A 12,011-nucleotide genomic window follows, 5' to 3' on the forward strand; every position below is an offset into this window, starting at 1 on the left:
CAAAGAAAAGCTGCTTTGGTTAATGACACTACTCTATATTTGCACAGGTAGTCTGCTAAAATAGACATTCCTGGAAGTAGGTGTGAAAAATCATAAAATTACATGTTCGGAGGGAAGGAGGATCCACTTTTTACAAAGCCAAAATAACTGTGTTATCACTAAAAACCAAAAAAGGGCAGGAGAAACTTTTACTGTGGGAAACAGCAATGAATAATCTGAAATGTCTCCTGGTAAACACCAGAGATGGCCAGAACTGCTCACAGTCCATCTCCAGGCCCTTTTTCCCAGCCTGATGGAGAAGCTGGGCTGGTGGGCTGTTAGCTGGGCTGCAGCCTCCAGGAGCAATGGGATCCCACCGTAGCCAGCAAGCATTGATTTTCACTTTCAGTACAGCATGGTGTAGGGCTCACTGGAGTCACAGACTCACCTGCATTGGATTCCTCAGGGTGTATTTAAAGCTGTTGTAGCCAGGCAGTCAGTCAGCCCTGGATCTCTCAACTCTGGCATGCATGGTTCCCTCAAACTCAATCTTCTATACATTTAGGATGCACTGACGGATGATTAATAGCATCTAGGAAGGCCACTCTCCTAAGCTGTGAAAACTTTTCTGGGTGCCTGCAGGGCGGTAGTAGCTTTTGGTGAAAGGGAGAAGACACTCTACCACAGAGCACAAAGTCAGAGAAGAGCCTTTGGACCTCCAGATGGAAGGACCATTCTGAAATCACAGGATTACAGAGACAGTAAGGAATTCAAGGTTCTAGGACTTCCTGGGTTGCTACATACAGTCCAATTAATCCCACAGCGTACCTCTATTTAGTTTCACTGGGTGAACAGTTCCTATGATGCTCTTGTCATTTCAAACTGCATATTCTGAGGTGCCAATAAGAGTGAGTGACAGGGGAAAAACATTAGGCCAGGTACAGTGGCTCACACCTGTAATCCTGGCACTCTGGGAGGCTGAGGCGGGTGGATTGCTTGAGCTCAGGAGTTTGAGATCAACCTGGACAACATGGCGAAACCCTGTCTCCACAAAAAATTAGCTGGGTGTGGTGGCACGTGCCTGTGGTCCCAGCTACTTGGGAGGCTGAGGTAAGAGGATCACCTGAGGCCAAGGCTGCAGTGAGCTGTGATTGTGCCACTGCACTCCAGTCTGGTCACAGAGCGAGACGCTGTTTTCAAAAAAAAAAATGAAGGGAAAGAAATCAAACAGGAAAAATCACATCTTGATGACAAGGAAAGACAATAGGAGACAAAAGAAGAGAAAAGAAGGAAAAAAGAAGGGGGATGAATAGGGAAGGGGTGATGAAGAAATAAAAAAGCTTCTTGTAACAAGTCTGCTAATGTTCCATCCCATGACAATTTTGCAAAGCATACATTTTTTAAAATGAAAAGATTTTTAAGAATACAGTGTTATGTAACTATTTGAATACAAGCATGTGGACACTCCCACCACATCCTGACCTTGCCAAGATCCAATTTCCCTTACACAAACACTGTCTTATACAGGGCAGGCAGAAATGCTGACTTCATGCACATGACCCTGATTCTCTAGGGACAGGACTGAGTAGGTTACAAGTACCTGCTAACAAGTATTCCCTCTGGAAGAGTTCAACTTGCCAGACAGGATTACTGCTGCCACTCCCTCAAACATCCCTTTAAAATGCTGTCTTTCAGCAAAGGAGGATGGGCAATATTAGGGAGAACCTTACAGGTGGGCTGATGGACAGTCTTCAGAGCCTGGGCTTTGCCAGTTTCTCCTGTCCTGTGTTGGGAATACCCTCTACTTCGCCTATAGGAAGCTAGCAAGAGACACAAGCCATGTGGTCTGACCTGGGTCCATCTTCCCCGAGACCCCCAACCTCTGGAGGGGCCTTTGTCTCACAGATTCACACAAAAGTTAATAGTTCACAAATGCCTCTCCCCACCTCAGCACATGTGAAGGCCATGGCACACTCTCACTAGTAGCCACAATTCACTATTATAATAGCAAGGAGCCGGGCGTGGTGGCTCACGCCTGTAATCCCAGCACTTTGGGGGGCTGAGAGGGGCACATTACTTGAGGTCAGGAGTTGGAGACCAGCCTGGCCAACACAGTGAAACTCTGTCTCTACTAAAAATACAAAAATTAGCTGGGGATGGTGGTGTGCACCTGTAATCACAGGTACTCGGGAGGCTGAGGCAGGAGAATCATTTACACCCGAGAAGCGGAGGTTGCAGTGAGCCGAGATCGCGCCATTGCACTTCAGTCTGGGCAACAGAGCAAGACTCCATTTCCAAAAAAAAAAAAAAAAATAGTAGCAAGGGAGCTAAGGAATGTAGTTTGAAAAAGCCCCTTGGTCGAAATCACTGTTCTAAAGGGCCAAGATTTTATTTCTACATCATTTGCTTTTTTCTAAGTACAACCCAAAGAAACTGCTAGGAAAAGCAAAACACAAGAGTTTTAACACTCTTGTCAACCAACTAACATCGAATATGAACAGAAGAAGCGAGAGGGGAGCAGCTGACAGAAGACTGCCCTCTCACCTCACCAGCTCCAGAGGGAGAGCCTCTATAAGGGATTTCAAAAACAACTTTTCCATTCAGAAAAATCTCATGTCCATATCCCAGAGAGCCACAATGCCTCGTGACACAAGACTTGCTGAATGTCTGTCTCATGCCCTAGCTCCAGAGCATCCGTTCTCCAACTCAGGACCCAGCATCCTAACATTCTCACTCTCCTCCTCTCCTCTGGCCTCACACAAGAGATCAATGGCTAATCAGTCATGAGACTTCACCCCTCCCACTGACACGTGAAACTTCAATAACCAGCCGAGGCAGCCTCGAAGTGAGGCTGCTCTTGGTGAAATCGGAATACAGGCATGCCTGCATGGACAACCCCCTGCTGCTACAGGCAGGCAGGTCTCTTCTGAATTTATAAGAGCAATTCCTGAGCCAGGGCCTGCAGTGTTGGGACTCTGACAATTATAGGTGTGCCAATCCTAGTTCCCAGATCCTAAATTTGGTCCTTTTAAAAAATTCCCATGCAACGGGGATTAAACCAGCTTTCAATTGGCCCTGGAATATGGAAGGAAGGTTGGTATTTAAACTGAGAATTTTCTCTAAGCCCAGTGAAGCTGTTGATAACTCTGGCATGTCTTTCCCTAAATCAGGTCTCAGAAAAACCTGTCGATCTCTAGAGAAAACCTCAAAGCTGCATTCAATGTGATAACTACCAAAACCAAGATGGGTGCCAGAACTGCTCCCAGCCGATGCATGTAACAGGGAGGCTGATTCATTTTACTGTGTAGCCCTCTAGTGTTAGCAAAAAGGTGAGAGATACCCTCTTTAGCCTTTGGAGAGAAATGGGGGATCTGTTATTACTCTGCAGAATTAACTCTGTGTCACAGGAGTCAGATGTGAACTTAGGACACAGGGCCCTTCTTTCCTTTCTTTTTGAGACAGAGTCTCACTCTGTCACCCAGGCTGGAGTGCAGTGGTGCAATCTCTGCTCACTGCAACCTCTGCCTCCCAGGTTCAAGTGATTCTTCTGCCTCAGCTTTCCAAGAGGCTGGGACTACAGGTGTACACCACCATGTCCAGCTAATTTTTTTGTTTTTAGTAGAGACAGGGTTTCACCATGTTGGCCAGGCTGGTCTCGAACTCCTGACCTCATCCTCCCAAAGTGCTGGGATAACAGGCGTGAACCACAAATGCCTGCCTCTTCTTTCCCTTTTTAATGTTTTGTGAAGCCATTTACCATGCTTAGATTGCAAGGAGGGAACTTAGGTGGTGGACTGGGTGAAAAAAGCCATGGGGGTCCCTAGGTTTGCCCCTCAACCCCATCCCTCGACTCAGTATACTTCAGCTGAAAGGTCACAACCTGATCTTGGGTTCCCAGATCACTGCTCCTCTCAATAAGGCAAAGAAGGAAGAAGAAAACATTCACAAGGCCTCCGTAGATACTTTCTAAGCCTTGGCATCATGTGAATATTATGTCTTGTGTGGGCCACACTGGGAATTGGGGCAGGGCAGGTCACTGCTTCTCATGCCTCTGTGTTTTACTTGTGCTATTGCCTCGGCTTGGAAAGCTAACCTCCTAGGGAGGTTAGCTTTAAGGATCATTCCAATGTCATTTCCTCGATGAAGCTTTCTCCCATAGCTGCAATTGCGCAGGCCACATCAGGTGTGTCTCCTCCTCTGAAGTTTCATAGCACCCTGATATGGAACTCATCACACTATCTACTTGCCTTTCTATCTCCTCCACCAGATGTGAGTGCTGTAAGGGCTGAGATAATGTCTTATCTTTTTCTCCCGATGCCTAGTGTAGTATTCCTATAAATGCTTACAGAGTGATAGGAGGTGAAAAGGAAGAGCAATGGGATTCTGCCAGAATCAACTAGCTCTTGGAGGTGAAAATTTGTGGGGGCTTAAATTTAGGCACAAAACCCAAGAGCATATAGCTGTCAGTAAAGTGGTAAAACTTCAGTTCCAATGAATGAACTTCCAAAGGCCGACTGGCCCTCCCACAGGTCAGGATGTATTCCTTGGGCATAACAGGCTCAGACACATGTCCTGCTCAGCCTCTGCACTTCCTGCCTCTGTGACCAGCTTGCTGCCTCCATTCTGGGTGACCAACTGAGAGCCAGTTTCAAACCACAGCTGCTAGTCAGCATCAGATTCCTGGCCCTACCATCCCATTTATAACTCACTGTATACTCAACTCAAGGGTTTTGCAACACCTGGACAGCAACTAAAGGATCTTGACAACAGCACCATCTAGTGATTGGTGCAGCAAAACATCTGACTGTGTTTTTTTAAAATCATCTTTATTTTACCCCCACAACCAAGGCACACATACTTAGCCTCCCACTGTCCTGCTGCTCAAGTAACAGTTGCGGTGAATTCTATCTCAACTCTTCCTCTCATGCATTCTTTAACACCCTTTACTCCTCCCCATTTATTCCACTTCTTCCCTAGTTTAAGAATCATTTATCTGACTCTTTCTCTTACAAAAAAATGTGCTGAAGTTTGGAAGTAAATACATTCTTTCTTGAGGGGCAGGGATTCTTACACCCACTCACCTTTTCGTTCCCTAATGAGAACAATCCGTCGTTCTTTCACTTCTGAGCTCAGATTATCTACCATCTTATTAATGCAATTGTCCAGAACCAAAGAGTATGTTTTGGACTCAATGTTCTTCCGACAAATGGGGCATTCTATCTTCCGCTTCATCCATTCACTGATACAGTAGGAACAGAAACTGTGGGCACAGTTCAAGGTTACAGCCTACAATAGGAATGTGAACACACACATCAGAACCTTCATGGCTACTTTCTCAGGATGCTTGTGATCTCAAAGTTAGGACAGGAGTGAATGTCAAAGACCAAATGGAAAGTTAACCACAGTCCTATGTCGAGGGCTTACAAAGAGCATTAGAATCATTCTTAGGGTTGGGCCAGGCGCGATGGATCATGCCTGTAATCCTAGCACTTTGGAAGGCCGAGGTGGTTGGATCACCTGAGGTCAGGAGTTCGAGACCTGCCTGGGCAACATGGCAACACCTTCCTTGTCTCTACTAAAAATACAAAAATTAGATCGATCCAAGATGGCCGCTTAGGAGGAACTCGGGAATGCAGCTCCGAGAGAAAGCACAGAGGGTGAGTGGATGCCGTATTTCCAGACTATTTTTACTGCCCACAGACCAGGAGATTCACACGCAGAGGAGCCACACGGGTCGCCAGCGCCGCTGGTTTGAACGGCGCAGCCACTGGGCCGGCACCCTGAGGCAACGGCTCACTGTACAGAGTGAGAAAGTCTGAGTCCCCTATAAGCCAGCAAGGGGAGCTGAAACGGGGAGCCAGGCCAGCGCCACGAATCTCGGAGCCGCGGCTTTAGCCAATGCAGCGGCTCCGGAGGCAGATCAGATGAGACGGTGTCCCCTCTTACCCAGCAAGAAGACCTGAAACAGGGAGTGAAGACAGGAGATTCCCGAGCAAAAAAAAAAAAAAAAAAAAGCGCCACTGCAAACACAACTGAAACCGGGATGGTCCAGCTCTGTGGAGGAAGGGTGTTCTCCATAGGCACCCTGCTGTTCCCAGGGCAATCTACCAAGGCAACCCGCCACTACAGAGACTCCGTCACTACGGGGGCGGGCCAACATAGCGGAAGCAGTTCTAACTACACCCAGAAGTTCACACGGAAGCTGGGTGGAGCCCACAGCAGCTTAGCGAAGTCTCTGCAGCCTGAGTGTGACTAGGCTGCCACCTTGTGGGCAGGGAAAACAGCAACCGCACAGGGGAACATCATAAAACCGTAACTCCCTGGGACAGAACACCTGGGGAGAAGAGCAGGGGGTTTATGAGTTCTGCCACAGCAGACTTAAAATTACCAAAATCAGAAAGACAACAACTACAAAGTCAACAGGTGGATAAATCCACAAAGATGGGAAGAAACCAGAGCAAAAAGGATGAAAACACCCAAAACCAGAACACTTCTCCTCCTACAAGGGATCACAACTCCTCACCAGCAAGGGAACAAGACTGGATGGAGAATGAGTGTGATGAAATGACAGAATCAGCTTTCAGAAAGTGGATAATAAGAAACTTCCGTGAGCTAAAAGAACATGTTCTAACCCAATGCAAAGAAACTAAGAACCTTGAAAAAAGACTTGACGAAATGCTAACAAGAATGGACAACTTAGAGAGGAATATGAGTGAATTGATGGAGCTGAAAAACACAACACGAGAACTTCGTGAAGCATGCACAAGTTTCAACAGCCGAATTGACCAAGCAGAAGAAAGGATATCAGAGGTCGAAGATCAACTCAATGAAATAAAACAAGAAGGCAAGATTAGAGAAAACAGGGTAAAAAGGAATGAACAAAGTCAACAAGAAATATGGGACTATGTGAAAAGACCTAATCTACGTTTGATAGGTGTACCTGAATGTGACGAAGAGAATGAATCCAAGCTGGAAAATACTCTTCAGGATATTATCCAGGAAAACTTCCCCAACCTAACAAGGCAGGCCAAGATTCAAGTCCAGGAAATACAGAGAACACCACAAAGATATTCCTCTAGAAGAGCAACCCCAAGACACATAATCATCAGATTCACCAGGGTTGAAATGAAGGAGAAAATACTAAGGGTAGCCAGAGAGAAAGGTCGGGTTACCCACAAAGGGAAGCCCATCAGACTCACTGCAGATCTCTCAGCAGAAACCCTACAGGCCAGAAGAGAGTGGGGGCCGATATTCAACATCCTTAAGGAAAAGAACTTTCAACCCAGAATTTCGTATCCAGCCAAACTAAGCTTCATAAGTGAAGGAAAAATAAAATCCTTTGTGAACAAGCAAGAACTCAGAGAGTTCATCACCACCAGACCAGCTCTACAAGAGCTCCTGAAGGAGGCACTACACATAGAAAAGAACAACCAGTACCAGCCACTCCAAAAACACACGAAAAGGTAAAGAGCATCAACACAATGAAGAATCTGCATCAACCAAAGGGCAAAACAGCCACCTAGCACCAAAATGACAGGTTCGAATTCACACATAACAATATTAACCCTAAATGTAAACGGACTAAATGCCCCAATCAAAAGACACAGACTGGAAAATTGGATAAAAAGCCAAAATCCATCAGTGTGCTGTATCCAGGAAACCCATCTCGCATGCAAGGATACACAAAGGCTCAAAATAAAGGGATGGAGGAAGATTTACCAAGCAAATGGAGAACAAAAAAAAGCAGGAGTTGCAATTCTCATCTCTGATAAAATAGACTTTAAAGCAACAAAGATCAAAAGAGACAAAGAAGGACATTACATAATGGTAAAAGGATCAATGCAGCAAGAAGAGCTAACAATCCTAAATATATATGCACCTAATACAGGAGCACCCAGATACATAAGGCAAGTTCTTAAAGACTTACAAAGAGACTTAGACTCCCACACAATAATAGTGGGAGACTTCAACACACCATTGTCAATATTAGACAGATCAACGAGACAGAAAATCAATAAGGATATCCAGGACTTGAACTCAGACCTGGAACAAGCAAACCTAATAGACATTTACAGAACTCTCCACCCCAAATCCACAGAATATACATTCTTCTCAGCACCACATCACACCTACTCTAAAATTGACCACATAATTGGAAGTAAATCACTCCTCAGCAAATGCAAAAGAACGGAAACCATAACAAACAGTCTCTCAGACCACAGTGCAATCAAGTTAGAACTCAGAATTCAGAAACCAACCCAGAACCGCACAGCCTCATGGAAAATGAACAACTTTCTCCTGAATGTTGACGGGATAAACAATGAAATGAAGGCAGAAATAAAGACGTTCTTCGAAACCAACGAGAATGAAGACACCACATACCAGAATCTCTGGGACACATTTAAAGCAGTCTCTAGAGGAAAATATACAGCAATAAGTGCCCACATGAGAAGAAAGGAGAGATCTAAAACTGACACCCTATCGTCAAAATTGAAAGAGCTAGAGGAGCAAGATCAAAAAAACTCAAAACCTAGCAGAAGACAAGAAATAACTAAGATCAAAGCAGAATTGAAGGAGATAGAGACACGAAAAACCCTTCAAATAATCAATAAATCCAGGAGCTGGTTTTTTGAAAGATCAACAAAATAGACAGACCACTAGCCAGACTAATAAAAAAGAAAAGAGAGAATAACCAAATAGATGCAATAAAAAATGACAAAGGGGATATCACCACAGATGCCACAGAAATTCAAACCATCATCAGAGATTATTACAAACAACTCTATGCACATAAACTAGAAAACCTGGAGGAAATGGATAAATTCCTGGACAGCTGCCTCCTCCCAAGCCTAAACCAGGAAGAAGTCGAAACCCTGAATAGACCAATAACAAGGTCTGAAGTCGAGGCAGCAATTAAGAGCCTACCACCCAAAAAAAGCCCAGGTCCAGATGGGTTCACAGCAGAATTCTACCAGACATACAAAGAGGAACTGATACCATTCCTACTGAAACTATTCCAAATAATCCAAAAAGAGGGAATCCTTCCCAAATCATTTTATGAGACCAACATCATCCTAATACCAAAACCTGGTAGAGACTCAACAAGAAAAGAAAACTACAGGCCAATATCCATGATGAATATAGATGCAAAAATCTTCAATAAAATACTGGCAAGCCGATTACAACAGCACATCAAAAAGCTTATCCACCATGATCAAGTAGGATTCATCCTGGGGATGCAAGGCTGGTTCAATATACGCAAGTCTATAAATGTAATTCACCACATAAACAGAACCAAAGACAAAAACCACATGATTATCTCAATCGATGCAGAGAAGGCCTTCGACAAAATTCAACAGCCCTTTATGCTAAAAACCCTCAATAAACTAGGTATCGACGGAACGTATCTCAAAATAATAAAAGCTATTTACGACAAACCGACAGCCAGTATCATACTGAACGGGCAAAAACTGGAAGCATTCCCTTTGAAATCTGGCACTAGACAAGGATGCCCTCTCTCACCACTCCTATTCAATATAGTACTGGAAGTTCTAGCCAGAGCAATCAGGCAAGAAAAAGAAATAAAGGATATTCAATTAGGAAAGGAGGAAGTCAAATTGTCTCTATTTGCAGACGATATGATTGTATATCTAGAAGACCCCATTGTCTCAGCCCAAAATCTCCTGAAACTGATAAGCAACTTCAGCAAAGTCTCAGGATACAAAATCAACGTGCAAAAATCACAAGCATTCCTATACACCAATAACAGACTTAAAGAGAGCCAAATCAAGAACGAACTGCCATTCACAATTGCTACAAAGAGAATAAAATACCTAGGAATACAACTAACAAGGAATGTAAAGGACCTCTTCAAGGAGAACTACAAACCACTACTCAACGAAATAAGAGAGGACACAAACAGATGGAGAAACATTCCATGTTCATGGTTAGGAAGAATTAATATCGTGAAAATGGCCATACTGCCCAAAGTAATATACAGATTCAATGCTATCCCTGTCAAGCTACCAATGACCTTCTTCACAGAACTGGAAAAAACCACCTTAAACTTCATATGGAACCAAAAGAGAGCCCGCATAGCCAAGTCAATTCTAAGCAAAAAGAACAAAGCGGGAGGCATCACACTACCAGACATCAAACTCTACTACAAGGCTACAGTAATCAAAACAGCATGGTACTGGTACCAAAACAGAGATATAGACCAATGGAACAGAACAGAGGCATCGGAGGCAACACAACATATCTACAACCACCCGATCTTTGACAAACCTGATAAAAACAAGCAATGGGGAAAGGATTCCCTGTTCAATAAGTGGTGTTGGGAAAACTGGCTAGCCATATGCAGAAAGCAGAAACTCGACCCCTTCCTGACACCTTACACTAAAATTGACTCCAGATGGATTAAAGACTTAAACATAAGACCTAACACCATAAAATCACTAGAAGGAAACCTAGGCAAAACCATTCAGGACATAGGCGTAGGCAAGGACTTCATGACCAAAACACCAAAAGCATTGGCAACAAAAGCCAAAATAGACAAATGGGACCTAATCAAACTCCACAGCTTCTGCACAGCAAAAGAAACAGTCAATAGAGTGAATCGGCAACCAACAGAATGGGAAAAAATTTTTGCAGCCTACCCGTCTGACAAAGGGCTGATATCCAGAATTTACAACGAGCTAAAAAAGATTTACAAGAAAAAAACAAACAAGCCCATTCAAAAGTGGGCAAAGGATATGAACAGATACTTTACAAAAGAAGACATACGTGAGGCCAACAAGCATATGAAAAAATGCTCATCATCACTGGCCATTAGAGAAATGCAAATCAAAACTACATTGAGATACCATCTCACGCCAGTTAGAATGGCGATCATTAAAAAATCTGGAGACAACAGATGCTGGAGAGGATGTGGAGAAATAGGAACACTTTTACACTGTTGGTGGGAGTGTAAATTAGTTCAACCATTGTGGAAAACAGTGTGGCGATTCCTCAAGGACCTAGAAATAGAAATTCCATTTGACCCAGCAATCCCATTACTGGGCATATATCCAAAGGATTATAAATCGTTCTACTATAAGGACACATGCACACGAACGTTCATAGCAGCACAGTTTACAATAGCAAAGACCTGGAACCAACCCAAATGCCCATCGATGATAGACTGGACAGGAAAAATGTGGCACATATACACCATGGAATATTATGCAGCCATTAAAAACGATGAGTTCGCGTCCTTTGTAGGGACATGGATGAACCTGGAAACCATCATTCTCAGCAAACTGACACAAGAACACAAAATCAAACACCACATGTTCTCACTCACAGGCGGGTGTTGAACAAGGAGAACACATGGACACAGGGAGGGGAGCACTATACACGGGGGTCTGTTGTGGGGGAGTGGGGGGGACAGCGGCGGGGTGGGGAGTTGGGGAGGGATAGCATGGGGAGAAATGCCAGATATGGGTGAAGGGGAGGAAGGCAGCACATCACACTGCCACGTATGCACCTATGCAACAACCTTGCATGTTTTTCACATGTACCCCAAAACCTAAAATGCAATAAAAAATAAAAATAAAAATAAATAAAAATAAAAATAAAAATACAAAAATTAGCTGGTCATGGTGGTACACACCAGTAATCCTAGCTACTCAGGTGGCTGAGGCACAAGATTCGCTTGAACCCAGGAGGTGGAGGTTGCAGTGAGCCAAAATTATACCACTGCACTCTGGCCTGGGTAACAGGGAGACTCTTTCTCCAATCAATCAATCAATCAATCAATCTATCTATCTATCTATCTATCTATCTATCTTAGGGTTGGGAAATTTTAAGCTTTATGTTAGACAATCATTTTCTTTTGTCAAAGTTAAGTTCACAGATTCAGGCTCCAGACAGGCTGATTTATCTGTTTCAGTCCACCAACTCTGACCACGCTGCCAATGTGGGGACCACCTTGCAAACAAAATGTTACTGGATATGAGTAGGACTAGTAATTGTTCCCTAATGAGAATGAT

General features: G+C 44.0%; 1 protein-coding gene across 6 annotated transcripts in view; it reads right to left on the bottom strand.

Annotated features, from left to right (window-relative positions):
• The window catches only part of RNF8 (ring finger protein 8), a 104,821-nt gene that overhangs the window by 58,392 nt on the left and 34,418 nt on the right, over positions 1–12,011 (bottom strand). For 3 of the 6 annotated variants that reach the window (XM_012464334.2, XM_012464337.2, XM_012464335.2), the window contains exon 7: positions 5,061–5,265. The exons of 2 other annotated variants lie outside the window; for them this stretch is intronic. In XM_012464334.2, coding sequence (XP_012319757.2) covers positions 5,061–5,265 — 205 coding nt within the window. Of the gene's footprint in view, positions 1–427; positions 616–5,060; positions 5,266–12,011 lie in introns of all 6 variants that reach the window. One more of the 6 variants, XR_002477594.2, reaches the window with a different exon arrangement.

Source organism: Aotus nancymaae, unplaced genomic scaffold, assembly GCF_030222135.1.
Source record: "Aotus nancymaae isolate 86718 unplaced genomic scaffold, 86718_ANA_hifiasm-v0.15.2.pri h1tg000040l, whole genome shotgun sequence".
Taxonomy (NCBI): Eukaryota; Metazoa; Chordata; class Mammalia; order Primates; family Aotidae; genus Aotus; species Aotus nancymaae.